The sequence below is a fragment of the Natrix helvetica genome (genome assembly GCF_964273705.1).
Source record: "Natrix helvetica genome assembly, chromosome: 2".
In the NCBI taxonomy this organism is placed as follows: domain Eukaryota; kingdom Metazoa; phylum Chordata; class Lepidosauria; order Squamata; family Natricidae; genus Natrix; species Natrix helvetica.
Window position 1 is genome coordinate 274,149,601 of NC_138552.1, and position 27,093 is coordinate 274,176,693.

Genomic DNA, 27,093 nt, shown 5'->3' on the forward strand with positions numbered 1-27,093 from the left:
CCCAAATTTCTGTTGTATTGTTTGACATGTGTTAAATGAGTTTTGCCCCATTTTACGACTTTTCTTGCCACAGCGGTTAAATAAATCACTGCAGTTATTAAGTTAGTAACACCATTATTTTTTTAAAAAAAATATTTATTCAACATTTTTAAAACATTAAAATCACAGTTACACATTTACAGTTTTCTGTTATTGGTATCTTTTTTTCTAATTTCGAATTTTCCATTCTAAGGCCTATTATTTTATACATATACCTCCTTATTTCATAGTTACTCGTTTTTATAATATATACAACATTTACACCTCTGTTACTTTCTAAATATCTACCATTTCCTTTTGTTATACTTTCTATGTATTCATTACGCATTAATTTTACATTCTTTTCTAGCCAATTATACCACCTATTCAATCTCATATAATACAGTTTCCTCTCTATCTCTTTGTTCCATCGTTAATTTATCAATTTCCACGCATTCTAGTACATTTTTTTTAATCTTTGCATTTGAGGGGACGGTTTTTTGTTTCCAGTTTTGGGCGAATGAAATTCTGGCTGTGATAGTTATGTGGAGCATAATATATTGAATTTCTTTGCTTATATTTCCTTTTATTATTCCCACTAGGAACAGCTCTGGCTTCATATCAATGTTTTGTTCCATTATTTCCTCCAACCATTTTTGGATTTTTATCCAGTACTCCCTAGCTTTGGGACATGTCCACCACATGTGGTAGAAGGTCCCTTGTTGATGGTTACATTTCCAGCAATTTAGAGGGCTGCTGGGGAACATGATGGGGATCTTGGAGTCCTAGTGGACAACCATTTAAATATGAGCCAGCAGTGTGCAGCAGCTGCCAAAAAAGCCAACACAGTCCTAGGCTGCATCAACAGAGGGATAGAATCAAGATCACGTGAAGTGTTGATGCCGCTTTATAATGCCTTGGTAAGGCCACACTTGGAATACTGCATTCCGTTCTGGTCGCCACGATGTAAAAAAGATATGGAGACTCTAGAAAGAGTACAGAGAAGAGCAACAAAGATGATTAGGGGACTGGAGACCAAAACATAAGAAGAACGGTTGCAGGAACTGGGTATGTCTAGTTTAATAGAAAGAAGGACTAGGGGAGACATGATAGCAGTGTTCCAATATCTCAGGGGTTGCCACAAAGAAGAGGGAGTCAAACTATTCTCCAAAGCACCTGAGGGAAGAACAAGAAGCAATGGGTGGAAACTAATCAAGGAGAGAAGCAACTTAGAACTGAGGAGAAATTTCCTGACAGTTAGAACAATTAATCAGTGGAACAGCTTGCCTCCAGAAGTTGTGAATGCCCCAACACTGGAAGTCTTTAAGAAGATGTTGGATAGCCATTTGTCTGAAACGGTATAGGGTTTCCTGCCTAGGCAGGGGGTTGGACTAGAAGACCTCCAAGGTCCCTTCTAACTCTGCTATTGTATTATATTGTATTATTTTGGCCAGTAACACCACTGTTAAGTGAGTCTGGATTCTTGCTTGTCAGAAGATTGCAAAAGGGGATCACATGATCCTGGGACACTGCAATGGTCATAAATGTGAGTCAGCTGCCAAGCGTCAAATGTTGATCACATGGGGATGCTGCAATGGTCATAAGTGTGAAAAACAGCCATAAGTCACTTTTTTCAATGCCATTGTAACTTGTAACGATCACTAAATGAACTGTTGTAAGTCAAGGACTAATCCAAAATTATGAGGGCTGGTGGGATTTGTCCAGCATCTCTATGGAAAGTGACAATCATTTCTTTCACACTGAGATTACTTCTTTCTACCTGGGCACAGATAAAACGATTTCATGGCTATATCATACAACAAATTGCAACTAGCAAATGAAACATCTGGTGCTCAAGTACAGAATAAAAGACATTTTCTTGACAATCTATGAGGAAAAAAATTGGTTGATTTTATTAGACTCATTTCTGCAAGTAGCAGCACCTTGCTAAGTTTGGTCATTAAGCAGATATTCCAGAGGAATGTTTTATATCTTGAGAGGACACTCACCATGTGAAACAAGACTTTTGACATCAGGCACTGGTGCAATGCCTATGGCTCAGTGGTGAAATTCAAACATTTTTACTACCGGTTCTGTGGGTGTGGCTTGGTGGGCATGGCAGGGGATGGATACTGCAAAATCCCCATTCCCACCCCACTCCTGGGGCCAGCCAGAGATGGTATTTGCCGGTTCTCAAAACTACTCAAAATTTCCACTACCTGTTCTCCAGAACCTGTCAGAACCTGCTGGATTTCACACCTGCTATGGCTCCTTACGTTTGAAGGAAAAAATGTGCATTTTTTTTTCTGTGCACGCCTGGGAGAAGACCACGGTGGCATGCATGCCCAGCCCAACCCCAAAACATCTTTTTGGCTTCAAACTACTCACCAGTCAGGAGGTACATGATGTGTCTTGTCATACTTGGACATGTTGGTACATACGAAATCAGTAATCTGTAGTTTGAGGATAGCTGCATGTTACATTTCAAGGAATGTTGATGCTGAAATAAAGAAGGATGACTTTTGAACAACACAGTTCAGCATTCTGAATAATTGTGATCTAGAGCAGCGGTGGGTTGCTGCCGGTTTTACTACCGGTTCGCAACCCACGCGCAACGTGTGCACACTCCGAGCTCTGTTTTCACTGGCAGAGGACTGCAGGAGGCCATCATGGCCAATAATGGAGCTCGGGAGCCTGTTTTTGCTGGCAGAGTGCTCAGGCCACCACAGGTGCCCCCCCTGACATGAGTGATGTCAAGCTGGCCACGCCCACCCTGGCCACGCCCACCCTGGCCCCCTGAAATGAAGCACAACCCTGATGCGGCCTTCAATGAAATCGAGTTTGACACCCTGATCTAGTGGAAATAAAGCATGTGTGAGTATAAATGGAATGGAATAAGAGTGGAATAACAGGGTATAAGCTAGATATGTAAGATGTTCCTTTGTTATTTTATATATTTATGGAGAAGGAGGAATGTTTGCAATAACTTTGGTGGGGGATGTGTACTTTTATACACAGGTTATGCTGCATTGTTGACTGAGAATCTGAATTATTTGCTGCAAATATCAAGCACGCAACAAGGAATATGGATCTGAAAGTTAATGTATCAAAGACCAGGGTTGACTGGGAAAAATAAATACATGGAGAAGTGCTATGACATGCAAATGCCAGCAGAATCGTAATGGGTCCATTGCAAAGAATGCATTGTGGAGCTGGGCATAACTGTGTCCTTTTGCCCATTTTGTCACAAGTAAGTGAAAGTGAGACATGTCAAAAGAAACATAACGGTAACTTGAATAAATACTCCAAAATATATATGTGATAAAGCAAGAAGAGGTAGGGTCAACATTAGAATGTACGGTTGATAAATAAATGTGGATAGAATACAAAAGAAGGAAATATTTTACATTGAGATGTCTTGGTCAGAAAGAGGTTAATAAGGATCAAAATATAAAACCAATATATGAAGAAAGAGGAAATGGGTTGAGAGCAAAAGGAAGAACATGGTTCCATGTGATGGACATGATGCTGAAAAAGAGAGGCGAGATGTTTAAAGAACAGACGTATGTGGGGAATGGTGTATAGAAATGGGTGGACACAATGATAGAAAGATATGAAGAGGAATAGTGAATGGTGTTGGCATGAACTAGATTTAGGTTCCATTTCTTTCATCTCCTGCCTTTATTTCATTGGTCCATTATATCTTACTCTTTTTCTAAGATTTGCATAAAATTGCTTTCCCAAAAGGGATTAATGTGATAAGTATGGAAGAATCAATGTATTTTTAAACATAAAATATCGTGTTACACATGTAAAGCTTGTTTTGTTCTGTTTTTCGGTTAATGTTCTTGGCGGAGTTCCTCCAGCAAAGGAAGTGCACACAGCAGCCCTCTGCTGACCTCGCAGAACCAGGATTCAAATAATTTAACAACTGTTTCTTTGCCCCAATGACCAACTGGGTGGGCGTGGCCGTGGTGGGCGTGGCCAGGGGTTGTGACAGGCAGCATTTGGCCTCCTGCACTTCCCTGGGAGCAAAAATGGGCCACGGGGAGGGGTGTTCTGCAACCCCCCCCCATGCCCCGTTTTGGCCTTAGTAGGCCTCCCTGCACTTATCTGGGAGCCAAAACAAGGCATGCGGGGACTCCTGGAAGGGGTGGGGCAGGAAGGAGCGGGGCCAGCCAGCAATTTAACAACCAGTTCGCCCGAACTGGCCCGAACCGGTCCGAACCGGCTGAATCCCATCACTGTGCAGAACAATTGATTTTTGCTTTTGATAGCTCAAGCCCAACTTCCCAATGTCTCCCACACTGTGCTGTGACTTGATCCTGTCTCTCCCATAGATTCTCAAACAGGTTCTTGCTGCTCTTCAAGGCAAAGTATCTTGAGTTGAACGGAGTTGTTGCTCTGTTCCCCCAAAGCCTACCAGATACTTTGCAGAAGCATTTGGGTTGCAGCGCATCAAAAACATGCCAGGTTGGGGGAAAGTAGGACACCAAATCTGGCCTGCAAAATTCTGGACCATTGTAATAGCAAAAAGGCAGAGATAGAGAAGTTGATTTCTTCCACTAGTCCTCTAGACTTTTAATAGAATAACAGAGTTGGAAAGGACCTTGGAGGTCTTCTATTCCAACCCCCTGCTTAGGCAGGAAACTCTACACCACTACAGACAAATAGTTATCCAACATCTTTTTAAAAACTTCCAGTGTTGGAGCATTCACAACTTCTGGAGGCAAGCTGTTCCATTGACTAATTGTTCTGTCAGGAAATTTCTCCTCAGTTCTAAGTTGCTTCTCTCCTTGATTAGTTTCCACCCATTGCTTCTTGTCCTGCCCTCAGGTGCTTTGGAGAATAGCTTGACTCCCTCTTCTTTGTGGCAACATTGGAAGACTGCTATCATGTCTCCCCTAATTCTTCTTTTTATTAAACTAGACATGCCCAGTTCCTGCAACCCTTCTTCATATGTTTTAGCAGTAGGATGTGTCTTAAAAAGGAGGAAAAAAGAAAAGGGGTGTGACTTTTCTATTGTAAATGGTTCCTCCCATCTTCCAGAAAATAGTTGATTTCCAGGCATCTAAGGTCAGAACTGGAGAAGATGGCAAGTAAGTGATTTTGAAATGCTTCTTAAAATTAATTATCTTAGTACATTGCTCAGAAACTATCTTATAGACTTGAATGTTCTCCGTTCCTTCCATTTTATATTAGATCTCCTTAACTAGTAAAATTCCTTATTTCAGCCTTTCTCAACTGGAGGGTCATCAGATATGTTACATTGCAGCTCCTATTCTGATAGATAAGAAATAGTGCATATTGTAATTCAATGTATCTGGAGAGCATCACATTGGATGAAGTCATTCTGTTTTGAGTAGGAAAACTACAGTGGGAAACAGAACCATTGCATCTTTAAGTGACAGTTCTGGTCGCCACGATGTAAAAAAGATGTGGAGACTCTAGAAAGAGTGCAGAGAAGAGCAACAAAGATGATTAGGGGACTGGAGGCTAAAACATATGAAGAACGGTTGCAGGAACTGGGTATGTTTAGCTTAAGAGAAAGAAGGACTAGGGGAGACATGATAGCATTGTTCCAATATCTCAGGGGTTGCCACAAAGAAGAGGGAGTCAAACTATTCTCCAAGGCCTCTGAGGGTAGAACAAGAAGCAATGGGTGGAAACTAATCAAGGAGAGAAGCAACTTAGAACTGAGGAGAAACTTCCTGACAGTTAGAACAATTAATCAGTGGAACAGCTTGCCTCCAGAAGTTGTGAATGCCCCAACACTGGAAGTCTTTAAGAAGATGTTGGATAGCCATCTGTCTGAAGCGGTATAGGGTTTCCTGCCTAGGCAGGGGGTTGGACTAGAAGACCTCCAAGGTCCCTTCCAACTCTACTATTGTATTGTATTGTATTGACAGTATAAAAAGAAGTCTTTTTTCCCCACTGCATCAGCTTTGCTCAATCAGGGCTGAATGCAGGCTTTTGAGTTTTACATAAGTTTCACAAATGGGATAGAAGCAAAGTATCTACATGCCAATAAGGCTAAACTACCTTGTATTTCAAGCTTTTGTGAATATTTATCAGATGATCATAGGTACAAAGTGTTAATATTTTAAATATTTCTGGAGTGAGATTTCTAGTGTATAACAAAAACAAGTCTATCTTTAACTTTTCCTTCGGCACAATTACCAAATAAAATTATTTATTATAATTTTATAGGCTTGGGAACTTTGCATTCTCTTCTTCAGGAACAATGTAACGTTCCTTGATATTTTTATGGCTAAATCACATGACTCACTCTTTTGTCTAATAGCAATTTATAGAGCCAGTTGCAGTCATTTTTTCTATTTATTAAATTTTTAAGCTGTCCATTTCCCTCTAAAAAGTCATTCCAGGCGGCTCCTCCTACCATCATTGGTAGTCATCCTATCATAATTGGTTCACAATAATTGTAACTGTGGACAGAGCTTTACTTGACTTCAACCATGGCTGGGTGAACCTATGAGGATGTTCTACACCAGGAGTGTAGAACTCGTGGCCCGCGGCCTGGATGCATCACATGTTGGCCACAGTCACCCCTGTTTTAGCAAAGGGGGGAAATTCGCGATACATCATGTGATGACGACGTGATGCCACGAGTTTGACACCCCTGTTCTACCCCATTAATGCAAAAATGATCTAGAATGAATACATTGCATATACAGCGTGCTCTTCTGGATGTGACTGTGATTGTGATTGACAGCTGCTGTCCCCACATGACTCTCTCACAGAGCTTTCCTCTATTTTGCCAAATGCATTTACTCTGAATTCTTTAGGGCCCTAAACATCCACCACAGTGGTGGGTTTCAAAAATGTTTAGAACCTCTTCTGTTTTGTGGGAGTGGCTTGCCGGCCATGTGACTGGGTGGGCGTGGCCAACTTGTAAAATGTGGTGAAACTCACTTAACAACGCTCTTGCTTAGCAACCAAAATGTTGGCTCAGAAACTCCGGCATTTGAAGCACGCAAGTCTTAAAGCTGTCAAGTTACAAGACCCTTGCACCCCTAACCCTTTAGGAAAAAAAACCCCAGGTGTGTTCAAACTTGACAGCTTTAAGACTTGTGGACTTCAACTCCCAGAATTCCTCCTCCAGTCATGTTGGCTCAGAACTCTGGCATTTGAAGCACACAAGTCTTAAAGCTGTCAAGTTACAAGACCCTTGCACCCCTAACCCTTTAGAAAAAAAACCCCAGGGGTGTTCAAACTTGACAGCTTTAAGACTTGTGGACTTCAACTCCCAGAATTCCTCCTCTTGCTCTTCATCTTGATGATATGCGGACGGGCGAGGGGAGGGAGCTGGAACCGGTTCTAAACAGCACTGTAGATTTGTGGAACCTCTTCTATAGAAGAGGTTAGAACTGGCAGGAACCCACCCCTGATCCACCAGCCCTAGGATTTTCCTCTTCTTTTTCAGTTGCTGTGATGTGTTTCATGGTCATTCAAAATTTAGTTCCCGTGGCAATGATTTCAACAACTTTGGGTATTTTCTCTGTCATATGTCAGGGGGCAAAGAGGAAGGAGAAATAGAGTAAATCAAGCATGCACTTTAATGTACATAAATTGATCCCCCCCCCTTGCTATTGAATGAAGAAACAATGGAGAGAGAGGGAAAGAAAGACGGAAATGGATCAAGAAAACCCTATATAATACAATCGTGTCATTTGCGTTTTTATAAAGGGGGATTGGGATTTTTATATCTATTCCTATTTTTCAAGAGGGATATAATTACACTATCTGGGCTGGAGAAAATAGGCGACCACCCCATTTGCTATCACCCATGGATGATCCAGATTTTTCCTAGCAGGAGGAAAGAAAATTAGAATGGTGGAAGGAAAGAAAATTCCAGATCTAGGACAAGCATTTTTATACCCAGACATTGTCCTGTCCAAGTTTGTGGATCTAGAGCAGGGGTGTCAAACTCAAGGCCCTGGGGCCAGATCCAGCCCAGAGGGTATTTAGGTCTGGGTGGTGGGGCTGCCCTGTGAAGGACCGGCCCGCAGGGCTTCTGCCAGTGAAAACGGGCTCCTGAGCTCCATTTTCACTGGCAGATCACTTGGGCGACCACAGGCGCCCCAGACAGGAGTAATATTGAGTTGGTCACACCCACCATGTCCTGTCTCCCCCCCAGAGGTCAAACACAACCCTGATGCTGCTCTCAATGAAATCAAGTTTGACATCCCTGATCTGGAGTAACTGGCTTCTGACCATCTAAATTCGTATTAAAATTCAGTTTGACAATTAAAGATTACTTTCCCAAATGATTTGCAAGTAACTCACATCAACCCTCTGCTTTCTTCAAGGCCTGAGGCTTGTCTTTGTTCTTCTGGGTATTCTAACAGCAGTAAAGCCTCGAGAGGCAAATAACCTTTCTCTAAAAGGTAAGGTGTTTCACTTCAGAACCGCTTTTTAAAATCGAGGTCTGCATGTTTCCTCACTTGTAGCCTAAATATTTCATCATTTAAGAACAAGCTGCCGGAACAAATGCAATTTCCCAAGTGGTTTGATTGCATCAGCACGAACAACTCCCTACAGCAGGAAAAAAAACAAACCATGGTCATTTAAGGATAATTTGCTAACATTTGAATGGATGCAAAAATTTAGTCTATATTTCCTTTCTTGGTGGGCATTCACAAGCCTGCCAAATATCCTTAAGGCAGTGTTTCTGATGGCTGTCTTCTGATAGGTGGACGTAACACCTGTAGATTTCAACTCTCAATTGTGTGGCTGCTATCTTGATTATTTTGATCTCCCTTATAGACAACTCTCATTGGAAGCAGACGTTTCTAATAGTTGCCAAGATGATGTCTGTGCATAAGAGCACTTCTGTGGAAATGACGGCATTGATACATGCCATATCACATGAATGATGCATATAATTTGCATATAATTTGAAAGCATATGACACATGGGCCATCACACGTTCCCTCCATCGACACTCATGTTTAGAGACTATTCCAAATCTTTGGTGGTACCACCGTGATGGGCTGGATGCTAAAGAAAGGACATGGCACACACTTGAAAGTAAATCAGGAAGACTGTAATTGGGATATGTGTGTCTGTATGACAAGAACAAAGAATGCTTATCAAGAGGAAATATGCATATGTAAAGCTTGTAGCAATTATGGGTAGTTAGAAAGTTGATAAAAGTAACAAGAATTAGACAACTTGCAGACCTCAGCTAAAAGTTAGGAACAGAGACGGCCGGCAGCAAATGAAACGTCTATTAGATAACTCCTGGGGCATTCATTAGCCAAGGCTTAGGAATGGGACAGCTATAGACCAAAAGAACAAATTGTAGAATTATTGCTAAAATGTTTATTAGAGGATATTTCTTATTATTTTACCTTGTCCCGCCTTCTCCTTTAGTGAAAATGTATAAAGCTTTCTTAATCCTTTGTTCCTGGTTCTTGGCCTTTTGACCAGGAACCCTTTTCCTTGGAGTACTCCAATAAAAAGCAATCAGAAAACCTGCACCTCGTGTCTGGCGTCCATCATTGGCTTTGGCACCCGAATTGGGGACAACAACAGTATAGAGAAGGGCCACCAAGAGATATGCACCCTAAACCAGGGGTTTCCAACCTTTGGCAACTTTAAGCCTGGCGGACTTCAACTCCCAGAATTCCCCAGCTAGCTTCTGGGAATTGAAGTCCTCCAGGCTTAAAGTTACCAAGGTTGGAGATCCCTGCCCTAAACAACCTCTTACACAGGCATGACCTGTGTAAGCTTTTCCTGGTAGATCTCAGGTACCCATTCATAACATTAGTAACTGACAAGATTTAAAATACTGTGTGAGCAGAGTCAATTTTAATAGATGATTACGGTACTTAATGAAATATACTACTGGTATTACAACAGGCTTCTTCAAGCTGGTGTCTTCTAGATATGCTGGAATACAACTGTTGGAATTCAGATTAGGGACCAGGTTAGGGAAGCTATATTCTCATTAGTTTGTTTTTGTGGGATTTGATTGAAGTGTCTCCTTCAACAAAATCCAAACCAAGTGTCTCTTTTAGACATTGCAAAGAAACTGGAATCTCGCATCCTTCTGGAGAATGTGGAAGAAGCCAAGAAATTAGTTGATGCTGCCTATGATTACACCCAAAAATGGTAAGAATTTGCATAAAGGTTCCAGAAGCCAGGTTTATTTTTGCCTTTTTCAGTCTGCTCTGCTTGGTGAAGATTTACTGCGTTGTTTGCTAGATGACTTCTCTGTGTGAATGTACAGACAAAAGTTCAGGCAGTGTGTCCTGTTGTTTCATTTGGAAAACATGGATATTTCTGCCACGTACAAACTGATTTAGTAGTTTGGCTATTCCTGTTTTCATCTTATATCTTTACTGTGCATGTTTCACTGCAGCTTTTGAATTTTATTTTTTAATTTTTCATTGTGATTGAAAATCTCACGGTATGGAATTGATTTGGCAGTATACAATTGGAATAAAAAAATACCAACAGGCATACCATTTGCCTGCCTGTGCATCATTAAAGGCACAGAAGCCTTAAAAAAGCAAGATGACAATATTCATTTTAGCCAATGGGATGAAATCAAAGGGCGAATGATTAACATGAAGAAATGTAAAGTATTAGATTAGGATTATGGAGCCCTAGTTCATCCCTAGATTCCATTAGATAATACAAAACAATCTCTGCCTCTCAAGTTAGCATCCTTGGCTAGGTAATTGTAACACACACCTTGCGGGTTGGAAAAACTTTTATTCTGCAATCTTGATATAGGCATTTTCCGATTCACCAGGTTAGAAGACAAACTAAAGAAAGAGACAATACGCCCTTCAGAAATCCTAGTCTCTTTCAAACAACCTATAGGAAAAACTCGGTTGCATGTGAAAGCTGCTCATTATATGCTGGTGACCTTGGACCTCTTGAAAGAGAAGCTGCAGGATGTATTTCCTCAGGAATTCAATATCACAGGTATTTTGCATACTTTGAACTAACACACTAACCAAAAGTAAAGGTAAATTTTTCCTTGTTGGTCGTGTCCTCCTCTAGGGCACAATGCTCATCTCCGTTTCTTGGCCAAGGGAGCCAGCATAGTCTGAAGGCATTTTCTGTGGTCATGTGGCCAGCATAGCTATACACCAAAGGCAGACGGAGTGATACCTATTAATCTACTTGCATTTGCATGCTTTCGAACTGTTTAGGTGGGCAGGAAAAAGTAACCAAAAGTAACCAAAAAGTAACCAAAAGTAGGGGAAATAAAATGCTGGGTTTTCTTCCATGCTTAATTTACATTCTTCGCTATTTGCACCAACATAACCTCTGCAATAACTTAGCTTATCATAGACAGATCAAAACTAATGCTAATGCTGAGTGTTTCAATTTGAAAACTCCAACCACAATGTTTATAGTATAAGCTTTTAAAATATCAAATGGTGCTCAAAAGCATGCAGCCTCACGCATTACCATCTCACGAAAACTAGGTTATGCTTTAACATTTGCCCTTCTCAACTTCTTGCAATACATTTTCCCTAGTGGAAAACAAACCTACGTATATGAAGGGAAACTCTGCAGGAAAATACACCAATTCCCGGAAAGATAGATACAGATTTATTAAGAGAAGTTTTGCAAAAACAATGTGCATTTGTCAAAATTGTAGATAAAAACTGTATGGTTTGAGGAAATGTGCAAAAAATGCCTTAAAAGATGCCTGCAATCTGTTTTTTTAAAAAATATCAAACTTGTAGAAGCATGATGAACTAAATATGAGGAACTGAGAAGAAACTGAATTGACAGTTTTACTCATTCATTTTGACTGCAGAGTTCATGTACACTTCCTGTCAAATCATTTTCAAAGAGGAAACAAAGGAGAAATGTTTTTTTATCTAAGAATTTAATCATTTTATGTTAGATGTCAGTTGATGGTTGGGTGAGGTAACCAAAAAAGATGTGGATAATGATTGTTTGTGTGAAGCTAATATTTTATATGGAAGCATCTGTCTTCGTGAGAATTTCATGGGAAATCTTTTCAGAGAATGCTTTGATTGTTTTTTTTTTCTCAAATCTCCTCCCATGCAACAGGGAGACCCTTTTTTTCATCATTTTCAATAGTTTTATGATATGTTAAATAGATTCAGTTGCATAATAATACATAAGACTGAATTAAAAAGCTACCCAGAGCCCTCTTTAAGGGAGATGGGCAGTTTAGAAATATGAAATATAAACAAAACAAATAAACAAATATGTGGAAGGTATGGCAGAAAGAAATCTTAATGCTGATATACCTATAATTATATCAAGATTACGTTTATAATCCTTTATCAAAGCATACAAGAGAATTACATATTAAGACAAACATTGGGAAACTGGAAATGATCCAGAGAAGAATGGTTAAAATGGTAGGAAGTTGGAAATTAACTTCTATTTATCAACATTACCCAAAGGGAGTGGGTATCTTTAAATTTAGAGAGAAGATGATCTTCAAATTAGTAGTAGAAGCTAGATTAGAGTGTTCTTAATTGTTTCTAAGGTAGAACTCAGATCAATGGATGGAAATTAAAGAGAAAGATATTGGGGACTAACCAAAAAAAAACCAAAACAACCCAATCCTGGAAGAGCTGCTTATCAATGGAACATCATGTGATGGGAAGTGGTGGGCTCTTCTACCTTAAAGTCATTTAAAGGACCACCCAAGCAGACATGCTTCAGAGATGCTATACTTGTATTCTGCTTTGCAGATCCTAACCTGAGCAACAGATTGACTTGAAGACTTCAAGATGGCTGCTATTGAACAGCATGCTTAACTTGGCTACTGCATAACCCATTTTCTGAATTTGCATAATACCTTGACTCCTAAAGAAGCCACATAACCTGCTAAGCACAGACCGAAAACTTTACTTACTTTACTTTATTTCATATTTCTAGACCGCCCCCTCTCCCAAAAGGGACTCGGGGCGGTGTACAGTCAAGCTAAAACACAAATAGTATACATATTAAATACATAAATACATAAATACAAAAATAGAGGAGGCTATATAAAACTGTACCATCAAGTAAAGTATTAAGAGCCGATTTAAAAAACAACCCCTAAAAATACCCCAAATAATTGAATTTAAAATAATTACACCATAAAATTCCCCAATTAAAATATCTGCCAGGAGGTAAGATAAAACTATGCGTGGGCCAGGCCGGCTAATCGGAACAGGTGAGTCTTTAGTTTTTGTCGGAAGGAGCGGAAGTCGGTGGTAGTTCTAATGTCGGGGGGGAGGTCATTCCAGAGGGTTGGGCCCATCACAGAGAAGGCTCTACTCCTAGGCGCCGCCCGTTGACATTGCTTGGTGGACGGCACCCGGAGGAGTCCCTCCCTGTGAGAGCGAATTGGTCGCAGGGATGTATGCGGTAGGATGCGATCCCGCAGGTAGCTAGGTCCTGTGCCATGGAGCGCTTTAAAGATGGTGATCAACACCTTGAAACGCACCTGAAAAACCACAGGCAGCCAGTGCAGCTCACGCAGGAGAGGTGTTATGTGGGAGTACCTGGTACTCCCTGTGATGGCCCGCGCGGCTGCGTTCTGAACTAGAAAAAAAATAAACCAGTTAAAATTAACCAAGCTTTGCATGTTTTAGAAATGCAACCACTAAGTTACTGATTACTGTAGAGCGATTGGTTGGAGCTGCTATGAATGCTATTTAATAGCTATCCAACATCTCTGAAAAAAGGAAAATGTTTCACCTTTTGACCCAAAGGTGCTTTTTTTTCAAAAGGCAACTGGACATTGGGTTTTTTTTGAAGATATTTTGCTTCTCAACCAAGAAGCTTCTTCACTTCTGTTCTTCAGTTCTTCACTTCAGAAATGAAGAAGCACCTTGGATGTGAAGCAAAACATCTTCAAGAAAAAAACAAAGTCCAGTTACCTTTTGAAAAAGCACCTTTGGGACAATCATGACATGGATGACTGGGAATTTCCATAGACTTTCACCTTTTGGATTCCCTCATCCTTCCAAAACAAAAAATCCTGCTTTCGGTTTTTAAAGTATAATTTAGAAAGGCAAGTGACTCTAGTCTTGCATTCTTCTGTTATTTTTGCAGCCCTGAATTCTAAATCCTTTTGTTTTCCTACAGATGTGCTCTCCCCTTTCCAGATGCAAATTATCTACAAGGCAAGCGGATGTGCTTCCCAAGAGATCTCTACAAAGCAATGTGATGAGAAGAGCCCTTACCGGACCATCACAGGCGAATGCAATAACCTGTATGATTCTAGAATAGAAACGGACAATGTTTTGATGGCTAAGACCCTAGTCTAATTGATTTTAAGTGCTAATGGCTGCTAAGTGAAGAGGGTCATATCTTAAGTTTTAGAGACATTATTAGGGGTTAGGGTTAGGGTTAGTGATGTTTCGTTTAAGACTTACATTAATTTTCATCCGTTATTCATCTCAAAACAGTCAGAAAATGTAGCATCGGTTTCTGACCAATGACCAAGCATTTATTTTATTTATTTAGTTTGTCACTCATGTACAAGATAACGGGAATAGGAATAAACATGAATAAGAACACAGGAAATGGGGACAAAGAAATGGGGACAGTAGGACAGGGACGGTAGGCATGCTGGTGCGCTTATGCATGCCCCTTACAAACTTCTTAGGAATGGGGTGAGGTTCACGGTAGACAGTTTAAGGTTAAAGTTATGGGCATTTGAGGATGTAACAACAGAGTCAGGTAGAGCATTCCAGGCATTGACCACTCTGTTGCTGAAGTCGTATTTTTTGCAATGAAGTTTGCAGCAGTTTACCTTGAGTTTGTATCTATTGTGTGCTCATAAGAGGCTTCAAAAGCTGCCTGCTTCACGGGTTATCTTCCCGCTCTTTCAGTAGAGTCTATTGCAGGGGTGTCAAACGAGCGGTCTGCGGGCCAGATGCGTTGCATGAAGGTCCACCCCAGCTCCGCAAAGGGGAAAAATGTCACGTGACAGCAACGTGACGTGGCGAGTTTGACACCCGTGGTCTATTGCACGTGCAAGAGTATATACTCTGCACTTTGAAACTTACTGGTTTGGTCCTAACCTATTGTGCTGAAGAGGATATGATGGGAAGGCATAAGAAAGTCAACAGACTTTCTGTCCCACAAACTAAGGTTAAATAAACTAAAGCTGAGCATGATGAATAAAATCACCTGAATAAACTCTCTTCAGGTGTGGAGTGTCAGTCTAGCTCAAGGGTGTCCAACTCAATTTCAGGGTTGTGTTTGACCTTGGGAGGTGGGGCAGGGTGGATGTGGCCAGCTTGACATCACTCATATCAGGGGCGCCTGTGTTGGCCCAAGCGCTCTGTCAGCGAAAACAGGCTCACAAGCTTAGTTTTCAGCTGGGACGGCCTCCTGCAACGCTCTGCTAACAAAAACAGAGCTCGGGAGGTTCACACTCAGCCCACTTGAGCTCCATTTTCACTGGCAAAGGCACCTTTGGTCTGGTCCTTTGCTGTTCCCAGGGGGGCTCCGTGGGCCAGTTCTAAGAACCCTGTGGATCTGATTCGGCCTGCGGGCCTTGGGTTTGACACCCATGGTTTAGTTGGCTCTCCATGATCAGCCCTCTGCAGAACAGCTATTATTGTTCAGTTAGGTTTACAGTAGAATGGAGTTGGCAATAGAAGTCAACACCTGCCACCTTTGGGTGACTTTGGACCCATTTAGGATAGAATAGAGGGTAGTTGTCTAGACAACGAAGTTCAAAAAGGCCTCCTGGAAAGTGAGTGCCAAATCACTTTGATGACATGCCCATTGCCAAGATATAGAATATATAGAATAACAAGAGTTGGAAGGTACCAAGTTGGAGTTGGAAGGTCTTCTAGTCCAACCCCCTGCTTAGGCAGGAAACCCTACACAAGAGGTCTGCTAGTATACCATCCTCAGGAAGAAGCTGGTTATCCCGGAAACTTTTCTATCTCAGTTTGTAATTCAACATATGAGAATCCAAATGCAGGTAGTCCTCAACCTACAACAGTTTGTTTAGTGGCCAAAGTTATGGCCCTGAAAAAAGTGACTTGTTTGTGACTCACATTTGCAGCCATTGCAGCACACACACACACCATGGTCACGTGACTAAAAATCAGATGTTTGGCAACCAACTCATATTTATGACTGTCGCAGTGTCCCGGGTCATGTAATTTACTTTTGGTGACCTCCTGACAAGGAAAGCCAATGGGGAAGCCAGATCCACTTAACAACCGCAGTGATTCACTTAACAAGAGTGGCAAGAAAGGTCCTAAAATGAGGCAAAAGTCACCTAACAAATTTATCACCTAGCAACAGAAATGTTGGACTCAACTGTGGTCATAAGTCGAGGACTTACCTGTATTGGACTTTCTTCTGGAACTAAACCTCAACATTTAATCAGGATATGGATGCTGTATTTGCCGCAACATGTGTGAATGCAATTGAGCTTTATTGCTGGATGTTAAGGCTTAGCTTTTAAGTCTTATTTGCTTTTAAAAACTCTCTTCTAAATGAACTTTTGGGTTTAATGAAATATTGCAGGAGGATTCCTACTTTGGGGGCTAGCAACCGTCCATATGTCAGGTGGCTGCCTCAAGAATATGAAGATGGCATCGGTCTCCCCCGTGGCTGGACCGAAACGAAGCCGTATTTTGGATTTCCTCTGCCCTCAGTAAGATATAGTCCTTATTTCTCTCTAATTCCAGGACATGCTTAGTTTGAACAGAGGAAAGGCTCCAGGATTTTAAGGGAGCAAAACAACTGGAAGGGGAGGAGAGAAACCAAGAGTTGAGGCAAGGAGATTAGAGAAATGGAATAATTGATGTAACTGAAGTATTGTAGCCAGAAATGAACTAAGGAGTCCTAAATTTGTCTGCCAGAGCAGAAGTGATCCAGGTAGAGTTTAAGGCCTATAAATGATCTGGTGCTTTTGTACACTAGTTACAGCAATAGAAAACAGGAATAGAGTGGGATTTTCATGAAACTGGCAAGAATCGTATCTTATAGTTTTGCGAATGAAAAGATAAAGACTTTGTTGTGAGTCAAATCCTGACTCGCTTAAATAAACTTTAGAGATATAACATAAATATATCAAGGATGCAAACATTGGGCACCCAACTTGCTGAGCAGCCCTGAACAAAATCACAACCACAACTTAGGCCTTTGGTCTATTTATTATATTTTAAAGACAAGACCAATTAAGAAGGAGACACGGTGTCATTTATAGCATGGCGTTGGTATGTTCTTTGAAAAGCCAATCTGGATGACTTTATTATGATCACTTCCTACTAGGTCAGCATGCTAGCTGTGCTGCCTTTGAAATGCAGTTAGTCCTCAACTGGCCATCATTCATTTATTGACTGATTACAACACTTAGGACCGTTGCAACATCCCATGGTCATGTGATCAAAATTCGGGTGCTTGCCAACTGAATTGCTAATCTGGCGTAAGAGTAGAGATCTGGGGGTTGAATACCTTGTTGGCACTGTGCACATAAACATATTTTGTAAGCCTTAGGAGAGAAACAACAATACAGTTAAGGGGGAAATAAACAAGAGGGCAGAAATAAGCATCCAGACAATCTCATGATGATTTAATCTGTTCAGCATCTGCAGCAGGGGTGAAATGCTCTGAAGTCTGCTACCGGTTCGCTTCACACATGCATGCGCACCAAAAGTGCATCGTGCAGCACAGCTGATTGTCGCACAGCTGATTGTCGGAATGTTAAAAAATGCTACCGGTTCAGGCGAACCGGTACTTCCAACAATCAGCTGTGCAACAATCAGCTGTGCCACGTGATTCGTGCAGCACACCTGATCGTCGCACAGATGATCATCAGAACGTAAAAAAATGCTACCAGTTCAGACGAACCGGTAGCTCCAGCAATCAGTTGTGTGACAATCAGCTGTGCCATGTGGCACAGCTGATTGTCGCACAGCTGATCGTCGGAGCTACCAATTCACCCAATCCGGTAGCATTTTTTTACTAACGGTTTGGGCGAACCAGTAGCATTTTCTATTACTGGTTTGGGCGAACTGGTAGCATTTCACCCCGATCTGCAGGCAACTGAAACAGATTGAAAGAACCAAGCACCCTGGAGAAAGACTTGACTATTTGACTGCATGTTGAGCAGAAGGACTTCAGTTTGAAATGTTCTATTGCAGGTCTCACATATAAGGCCTCTGAAATTCTAATAGCTAATAGTAATAACTAGTACACAATAAATTTGATATACTAATAAAATAAAATACAATAAGGTTAGATAATATATAATTAGGTAAACCTTTTTCTTTAATCCTTTTAGTTAACTGCTTTTAAGGAAGTTCCAGAATGCGAGCCATTTGTATTTAATTCTTCAGCCTGAAGACTTTGTGAAGTCATTCCTCTCTTTTTTGTTTCATCAAGAAGGAGACACTTAGAGCAGTGGTTCTCAGACTTTTCTTCACCACGGACCCCTTTTAAATACCTTTTGTGGCCACACACCCAAAGGTGGTATTCAGCAGGTTCTGGCCAGTTCTGGAGAACCGTTAGCGGAAATTTTGAGTAGTTCAGAGAACTGTAAATACCACCTCTGACTGCCCCCCCCATCTATTCTCTGCCTCCCGAGTCCCAGCTGATTGGGAAGAAATGGGGATTTTGCAGTATCCTTCCCCTGGAGCGGGGAGGGAATGGGGATTTTGCAACATCCTTCCCCTGGAGCGGGGAGGGAATGGGGATTTTGCAATATCCTTCCCCTGGAGCGGGGAGGGAATGGGGATTTTGCAGTATCCTTCCCCTGGAGCGGGAAGGGAATGGGGACTTTGCAGTATCCTTCCCCTGGAGCGGGGAGGGAATGGGGATTTTGCAGTATCCTTCCCTGGAGCGGGGAGGGAATGGGGATTTTGCAGTATCCTTCCCTGGAGCGGGGAGGGAATGGGGATTTTGCAGTATCCTTCCCTGGAATGGGGAGGGAATGGGGATTTTGCAGTATCCTTCCCTGGAGCGGGGAGGGAATGGGGATTTTGCAGTATCCTTCCCCTGGAGCGGGGAGGGAATGGAGATTTTGCAGTATCCTTCCCTGGAGCGGGGAGGGAATGGGGATTTTGCAGTATCCTTCCCTGGAGCGGGGAGGGAATGGGGATTTTGCAGTATCCTTCCCTGGAACGGGGAGGGAATGGGGATTTTGCAGTATCCTTCCCCTGGAGCGGGGAGGGAATGGGGATTTTGCAATATCCTTCCCCTGGAGCGGGGAGGGAATGGGGATTTTGCAGTATCCTTCCCTGGAGCGGGGAGGGAATGGGGATTTTGCAGTATCCTTCCCTGGAGCGGGGAGGGAATGGGGATTTTGCAGTATCCTTTTCCTGCCACGCCCACCAAGCCATGCCTCGCGCATCAAGCAACACCCACAGAACCTGTAGTAAAAAAAATTGAAAATCCCACCACTTCACAGACCCCCAAGGCTTAACTCAAGAATTTAATCATAACATTTCTTCAAGCCTTCATGGGGTGGGGGGCTCGCAGCCCCACAGGAGTCTGTGGATCATAGGTCCTAGATTGGGAACCACTGGCCTAGATGATTTCATTGGCAGTTTGTGCAAGTAGATCTTTAAATCCTTTCTCCCAAATTAGCATGTAGCAATTTGTAGTTGTTTCCAGGTGAGGTTTCACAAACCTCTTTCCTTTCCTTCTGTCTCTGCCACTCTTGATAATAGTTTCTTGGTTAACAGGCCCGGGCTGTATCCAATGACATCGTCTTCTTTCCGAATGTGAACGTCACTGATGATCCTTTCCGCTCAGTCATGTTTATGCAGTGGGGGCAGTTTCTCGATCACGATTTGGATTTTGGACCCTCCACAACGGCGACCCTCACCTTCATGAAAGGAATAAATTGTTTTCAGAGCTGTGTGAAAGGGCCGCCGTGTTTTCCAATCCAGGTATGAGAAATCCTGTATCTAATTCTGCATGGATTAGTATCTACCAAGAGACATTCAGGACGAGTGTCCCCAAAGGTGCTTTTTCAAAAGGCAACTGGATGTTCTTTGTTCTTCCTGGAAGACGTTTCGCTTCTCCTCCAAGAAGTTTCTTCCGTTCTGACTGATAAACCTCCAAGTGACCTCAACAACTCTCAGAGGGAGTGCTAACGACCAGATGACTGCAACGAATATAAATCTTCCCATTCTCTACCCTTCAGTCAGAACGGAAGAAGCTTCTTGGATGAGAAGCAAAATGTCTTCAAAAACTAAGAACATCCAGTTGCCTCTTGAAAAAAAACCCTTTGGGACAACCATAACCTGGATGATTGAGAATCTCAATAGACATTTAGGATGAGTGGAAAGCTCATCAGCAGGGGACTCCTGAGTCTTCACTTAAATTTGTCCGCCTCTGTTCTTCATCTTTCCAATGTTTCCTAGTACTGCTTTTCCATCTTCATCTCAATCTCCCTGTCCACTTCCTTGGTGTCTATTCTAAGCACGTGTAAGTGAAGAGATAGAACATGTCCAGCACTTTCTGCTCTGTTTCATAGACTAGATCCAGAGGAAAGCATGATTAAATTAACAGTGACATTCATAAGGATCTGGGCAGGGGTGGGTTGCTGCAGATTTTACTACTGGTTTGCAACCCGCGCGCAACGCACGTCTGCGCTGTTCAATGTAAATTGTTCTGTGTGCATATGACTCCATAGTCATATGTAGCCCATCAAGTGGCTGGTTTGATTTTTGTCATTACATACATGGGGGTTTATTGGTTTTTGTACTGGGATTTTACCTTTATAAGCCCCCGCCCTCCGCCTTCCGAGTCCAATGTGAATGAGTTGGGCAGCCATACACATTTTCTTAATAAATAAATATAAAAAAGACAGCATTGCTGAGCCAGCATGCTTAGTAGATCTAACCTCCTGATCTGACTTGAAGGTCTTCAGATGCTCACTTATGTGGCCATGTTTACTCGGGCTGATAGGGGTTGAAGTCCAAAACCCATCACCAACCCATCACCCATTCATTCCAGAATTGGATCGTATTTATACATTTTCCAAGCATGCTTCTGTTGTGTCGTATGTCCTTTTTAAACATTAATGGGAGAAAGGAGGAAAACAGGACGATGTTGCCTTCCTGTGTAAAACTGCAGGGTGTTGGATATTCCTCTGCTTGGTGGAATAAAGGAAATATGTTTTTTTTTTGAACCTGGGAATTTAAACTTGTCTTCATCTTTTTGTTCTAGATCCCACCTAATGATCCTAAAAAAAAGCAGTTTCCATGCATCCCCTTTATGCGGGCAGCTCCTGCATGCAACGGTGGCTATGCCATTCGCAACCAGATCAATGCACTCACATCCTTTGTTGATGCCAGTGTGGTATATGCCAGTGAAGACTCGTGGGCAATGCAGCTACGGAATTTAACAAACAACCTAGGACTGCTGTCTATAAATAACAGGTTCAAAGATCGAGGCCTTGACCTTCTCCCCTTTGGCACTCCCCAAGGCTTTCCGGAAAATTGCAATATAACAAATACAACCCTCGGAATCCCCTGTTTTTTGGCAGGTAAGTTATTTGAAAGGTGCACCGTTTCTTTGGGACTGCTCTTGCAAACCGAAGTCACACCTAGTGAAAGGGATAGCAGGAAGAGATAAAAGGAATAGATGGCTGCAGCAAAGATGATTAGGGGACTAATATATAAAGAATGATTGCTGGAATTGTTCAGTTTAATGAAAAGAAGGACTAGGGATGACATGATAGCAGTGTGCCAGTATCTCAGGGGCTGCCACAAAGAAGAGGGTGTCAATCTAGTCTCCAAAGCACATGAGTAGAAGCAACAGATGGAAATTAATCAAAGAGAAAACCAACCTAAGCTACCGTATTTTTTGGAGTATAAGATGCTCCAAAGTATAAGACGCACCTAGCTTTTGGGGAGGAAAACAAGGGGGAAATATCTGCTTCTGCCTCCCAGCAATTTGCCTCCTTGCAACAAACAGCAAACAGTACAGACAATATACACTGTTTGTAGTGTTACATTTCAGACTATACTTGTACAGATGCTGTTAAAATTGATGCGCTTTCTGCAGTGACGTGCGGTGAGGTTTATGGCTGGTGAGGCTGGTGATGTCATCAGGAAGGCGGGGAATGGGACCACGTGTGCTGGAGGCTGAGGCTGCCTCAGCCTCCAGCACACGTGATCCCATTCCCTGCCTTCCTGAGCGTGCTCCACCGGCTCACGCTCCGCAGTCCTCGAAAGCGACTGGGGAACGACGAGAACCTTCCTGCCTCTGCTGGACTTTGCGCACTCCTCACAACTGCAATAGATGTCCAGAAGTGGCAGGGGCTGTTGGGCTGGAAGCCCAAACCCCATTAGCCACAAAAGCCGCTTCTGCACATATATTGCAGTCACAAGGAGCGCGCAAAGTCCAACAGAGGCAGGAAGGTTCTCGTCGTTCCTCAGTTGCTTTCGTGGCTTCGTCATCCGGGAGCGCCGACAACATTTCTGCCTCCGCAGCTCGCAGGCGTGGACGGACGGAGGTAGCCAGAGTGGCACCGAGGCAGTCCGGCAGGCGAGCGACCGAGGATCAGGCTGCCTGATCCTCCATCGCTCGCTCGCTCGCTCTTTCGTCCTCCCGGACCGCCTCGGCGTCGCTCTGGCTACATCCGTCCGTCCGCGCCTGGGAGCTGCAGAGGCAGAAATGTTGTCGGCGCTCCCGGATGACGAAGCCACGAAAGCGACTGGGACCGATGAGAACCTTCCCCCAGTCACTTTCGTGGCTTCGTCATCCGGGAGCGCCGACAACATTTCTGCCTCCCCAGTTCCCGGGCGCGGCCGGACGGATGTATATAATATTATAATATTATATATATATATATATATATATATATATATATATATATATATATATATATATATATATATATATATATATATATATATATATATATATATATATATATAGTATATAATATTATATACTATTATTTCATGAAGAGAGGTGAGGCTCTGCCTCCCTTGCCTCCCCTGACCGCACGTCCCTGGCTTTCTGGAAGTATAGTTATTCTCTGCTATTTAAAAGAAGATACAATAGCACTGGGCCTCTTCAGAGCAAGCATTAATTTTAAAAAGCTTCTTCATTTTGTTAAGCTGTCTAGAACAATAATAAAGCAGTCTTTAAAAAATAAGCCTAATAATTTGAACTTCTGTAGGCATTTATAGTTATTGACTTACCTTTTTGCAGCAAACAGAAACAGCCTGATTAGCACAAGAAAAAAAAAACTGCCTCTCAGAAATTTGCCTTATTTATTTTATTTATTTAATTAGATTTCTAGACCGTCCCCTCTCCCCGGAGGGACTCGGGGCAGTGTACAGGTATAAATTTAAAAAACCCATCCAAACAATAATATACATAATTAAAATTAAATTAAATAACCCCTGTACAATTTATAAAAATTAAAACTAGCCCATAAAACCAATCATAAAATTTAAAAACCAAAACTGAGGTGGGAAGGCTGGAATTAGGCCAGGCCGGCTAGCTGGAACAGGTGGGTTTTGAGTTTCTGACGGAAGGAGCGGAGATCAGTAGTCATTCTAATGTCGGGGGGAAGGTCATTCCAGAGGGTCGGGCCCATGACAGAGAAGGCTCTTCCCCTAGGCGTCGCCCGCTGGCACAGCCTAGTGGACAGCACCCGGAGGAGTCCCTCTCTGTGTGAGCGGATAGGCCGAAGGGATGTATGGGGCAGGATACGATCCCGCAAATAACTAGGTCCTGTGCCATGGAGCGCCTTGAAAATGATGGTCAACACCTTGAAACGCACCCGAAAAGCCACAGGCAGCCAGTGTAGCCCGCGCAGGAGAGGTGTTACGTGGGAGTAGCTAAAGACTCCCGAAATTGCCCGTGCAGCCGCATTCTGAACCAGCTGCAGCCTTCGGGTGCATCTCAAGGGGAGCCCCATGTAGAGAGCGTTGCAGTAGTCTAGCCGGGACGTCACAAGCGCATGAGTGACTGTGCGAAGGGCGCTCCGGTCTAATAGGGGACGCAATTGGCGCACCAGGTGAACCTGGTGGAACGCCCCCCTGGCCACGGCTGTCACATGGTCGTCCATGGACAGCCGGGCATCCAGAAGGACGCCCAAATTGTGCACCTGATCCACGGGGGCCAGATGTTCGCCCCCAATGGCCAGTGATGGAATAAACTGGTTGAACCGGGGCGCCGGTAGCCACAGCCACTCAGTCTTGGACGGGTTGAGCTTGAGTCTGTTACTTCCCATCCAGATAATCAGTTTCCTCCAGGTGGCGTGGAAACTGTTGTGCCACCACACTCTCTACAACCTTTGCCAGAAAGCAAAGGTTGGAGACAGGACGGTAGTTAGCTAATAAAGCTGGGTCCAGGGAAGGCTTCTTGAGGAGGGGCCTCACCACCGCCTCTTTCAGGGCGGCCGGCAGGAACCCTTCACTCAAAGAAGCATTGACTAACTCCTGGAGCCAGCCTCGTGTGACCTCCCAGGATGCCAGTACAAGCCAGGAGGGACACAGGTCCAATAAACAGGTGGTGGCTCGCAGTTGCCTACGCAGCCTATCCATATCTTCGGAAGTAACAGAGTCAAACTCCTCCCAGAATGGTACCTCACGACCCGCCTCCGACGTCTCTTCCAGGCCACTGGCAGGGACCAGCTCGCTTTGAATCTGAGCGATTTTGTCCTGCAGATACTCCCCAAATTCCTCTGCTCTGCCCTGCAAGGGGGCTTCCCGCGGCCTCTGTTGGAGGAGGGAGCAGGTCACCCTAAACAGGGCGGCAGGGTGGTTATCTGCGGACGCAATACGAGTGGCACAATACTGACGCTTGGCCACTCTTAATGCCACAAGGTAAGTCCGTAAATGGGCTCTCACCTGAGTTCAGTCAGATTCAGAGCGTGACGATCTCCATCTGCTCTCTAGGCGTCTCTTGTGGCGCTTCATCACCCTCAGCCCCTCAGTAAACCAAGGGGCCTGGGTGGTTCGCTGCCACAAGAGAGGCCACAAAGGCGCCACCCGGTCCAAGGCCCCAGTGGCCGCCCTGTTCCATGCAGCCACTAGGTCCTCCAACCGGGTGTGGGTCAGGGCTACAGGAAATGGCCCGAGCTCCATCTGGAACCTGTCAGGTTCCATCAGGCGCCTGGGGCGGAACCATCTTGGGCAATCCGGTTCTGCCTCCCCGCGGTGGGGAGAAGCGGCTGGAAAGTCGAGCCGGAGCAGTGAGTGATCAGACCATGACAGGGGGGTGATAGCTAAATCCCCTACTCCCAGATCACTCCTCCATTGGCCAGAGACAAAAATAAGATCCAGTGTGTGTCCACCCTCGTGTGTGGGACCCTGAATTATTTGGGTCAGGTCCATGGCTGTCATGGAAGCCATGAACTCCCGAGCTACTTCGGATGTCTCCCCTACCGACGGCAAGTTAAAGTCCCCCATGACCAACAGTCTGGGGGTTTCAACTGCCATCTCAGCGATCACCCCAAGGAGCTCGGGCAGGGCTGCTGATGCATAGCGAGGAGCCAGGTATACAATCAGCAAGCCCAACTGCTTCCCTGGGCCCCACTTCATGCACAGGGACTCACAACCGGCTATCTGTGGCACAGTGGTCTGTCTCGGCTCAAGACCTTCCCTCACAATGACCGCTACCCCACCACCCCTGCCTAGTGCCTGTGACTGATGAAATGCGCGGTAACCTGGCGGGCACATTTCCACGAGAGGGAGACCTCCCTCATGGCCCAGCCAGGTCTCCGTAATTCCTGCCAGGTCCAGCTCCCCCTCCGACACCAGGTCGTTAATGAGGGGGGCTTTGTTGACAACGGACCTGGCATTGCATAGCATCAGCCTCAGGCCCTGGCTCTGTAGGTCCTGACCACCTAGATTGCGGGGGTTGGGACATATGACCGGCCGTACCCAACGACCGCGGTCTCCCAACCGGTGATGCGATCTCTGTCTACCCTCGCACCTGCCCCTCCCCGTGACCGTTGGAATGAAAAGACCCTCTTCTGGAGTTTATATTTATTTATATTTATTTATATTTGATGCTTCTAGACCGCCCCCTCTCCTGAAAGGGACTCGGGGCGGTGTACAGTTCATACAAAATATAACAGAATACAATAAAAAAGTTAAATATGTACAGTTGACGGTTGACATGGAGGAGGTTAAAATACAATTAAAAGAACTGTACAAAGCTAATATAAATATAAGTTTAAACCCCTAAAATAGATACAGTAAATTAAAAAAACCCTAAAGTAACCAGATATGATACATTTGCCAGGAGGGACAGTTGTAATTATGCCAGGGAGTATCGCTACTCCCCTCCCTTAATGGCCTGTTCTGACCCCCCTTCTTCCGTTGCCCACACAGAACACACACTCCAGAACAGTACAAGGGAACAAGGTTTATTGCACAAACAGACAAGAGGTTCCGTGGCAGCAAGCCACCAAGACAAAACTCACAGGAACAGAACACAAAAGCAGCTATCCAGCTTGCCAGGATCCCAGACTAGAGCTTCTGGCATAAGTCTTCTGTTGACTGCTGCGAAGGGCGTATACAAAGTCAACCCTTTTATAACCTAAAAAGGGCGCCTCCCAACCAGCAGCTGAGAGCTCTTTACCGCCTATAATTACGCCCACGCTCCTTGCGTCTGTGGGCACGCCGGTAACGGGTGTCCAGAAACGCCCTGCTCAGTTCTGACTCACTGTCTCGTGAGTTTTCCCCGCTGCTCCAAGGCATGGCATCGGGAGCCCCCCTCCTCTGGCTCTCACCGCTGCTCCATGCCTCAGGCACCTCCTGGTGGCCGACCAGACTCTCGGATCCCTGCTCAGCATCTGAATCCTGTCCAGGGTTGCCCATCTCCTCTGGAGCTGACTCGTAGGGACTATCACTCTTGGAGTCTGGTGGCAGCGGCAACGGCAACGGCTGGGCCACAACAGGAGCAAACAGCAAGTTTCACTTTCAGTTTAAGTGCACCTCCCAATCATCAGCTTTTTCAGGCTGCAGGGATTGCTATAGCCCAGTGATGGCGAACCTTTTTTGGCTCACGTGCCATAAGGGGGGGAGTGCAGGGGGGTCATGTGCGGGTGTGCCACACCCATAATGCAATGTGCGACCCCCCAGTGCGCATGTGTGCATGAGA

At 43.9% G+C, this 27,093-nt stretch overlaps 2 protein-coding genes across 2 annotated transcripts in view; both read left to right on the forward strand.

Moving 5' to 3' along the window:
- Positions 1-27,093, forward strand: part of LOC309386717 (protein NipSnap homolog 2-like) — a 291,445-nt gene that overhangs the window by 61,263 nt on the left and 203,089 nt on the right. The window lies entirely within an intron of this gene.
- The window catches only part of LOC309386713 (myeloperoxidase-like), a 33,807-nt gene continuing 11,731 nt past the window's right edge, over positions 5,018-27,093 (forward strand). Inside the window, exons 1-8 of the mRNA XM_081942417.1 lie at positions 5,018-5,117; positions 8,349-8,426; positions 10,062-10,155; positions 10,802-10,977; positions 14,125-14,251; positions 16,534-16,663; positions 19,698-19,904; positions 21,190-21,508. Of these exons, the coding sequence (XP_081798543.1) occupies positions 5,111-5,117; positions 8,349-8,426; positions 10,062-10,155; positions 10,802-10,977; positions 14,125-14,251; positions 16,534-16,663; positions 19,698-19,904; positions 21,190-21,508 (1,138 nt within the window). The 5' untranslated portion in view covers positions 5,018-5,110. The remainder of the gene's footprint in view (positions 5,118-8,348; positions 8,427-10,061; positions 10,156-10,801; positions 10,978-14,124; positions 14,252-16,533; positions 16,664-19,697; positions 19,905-21,189; positions 21,509-27,093) is intronic.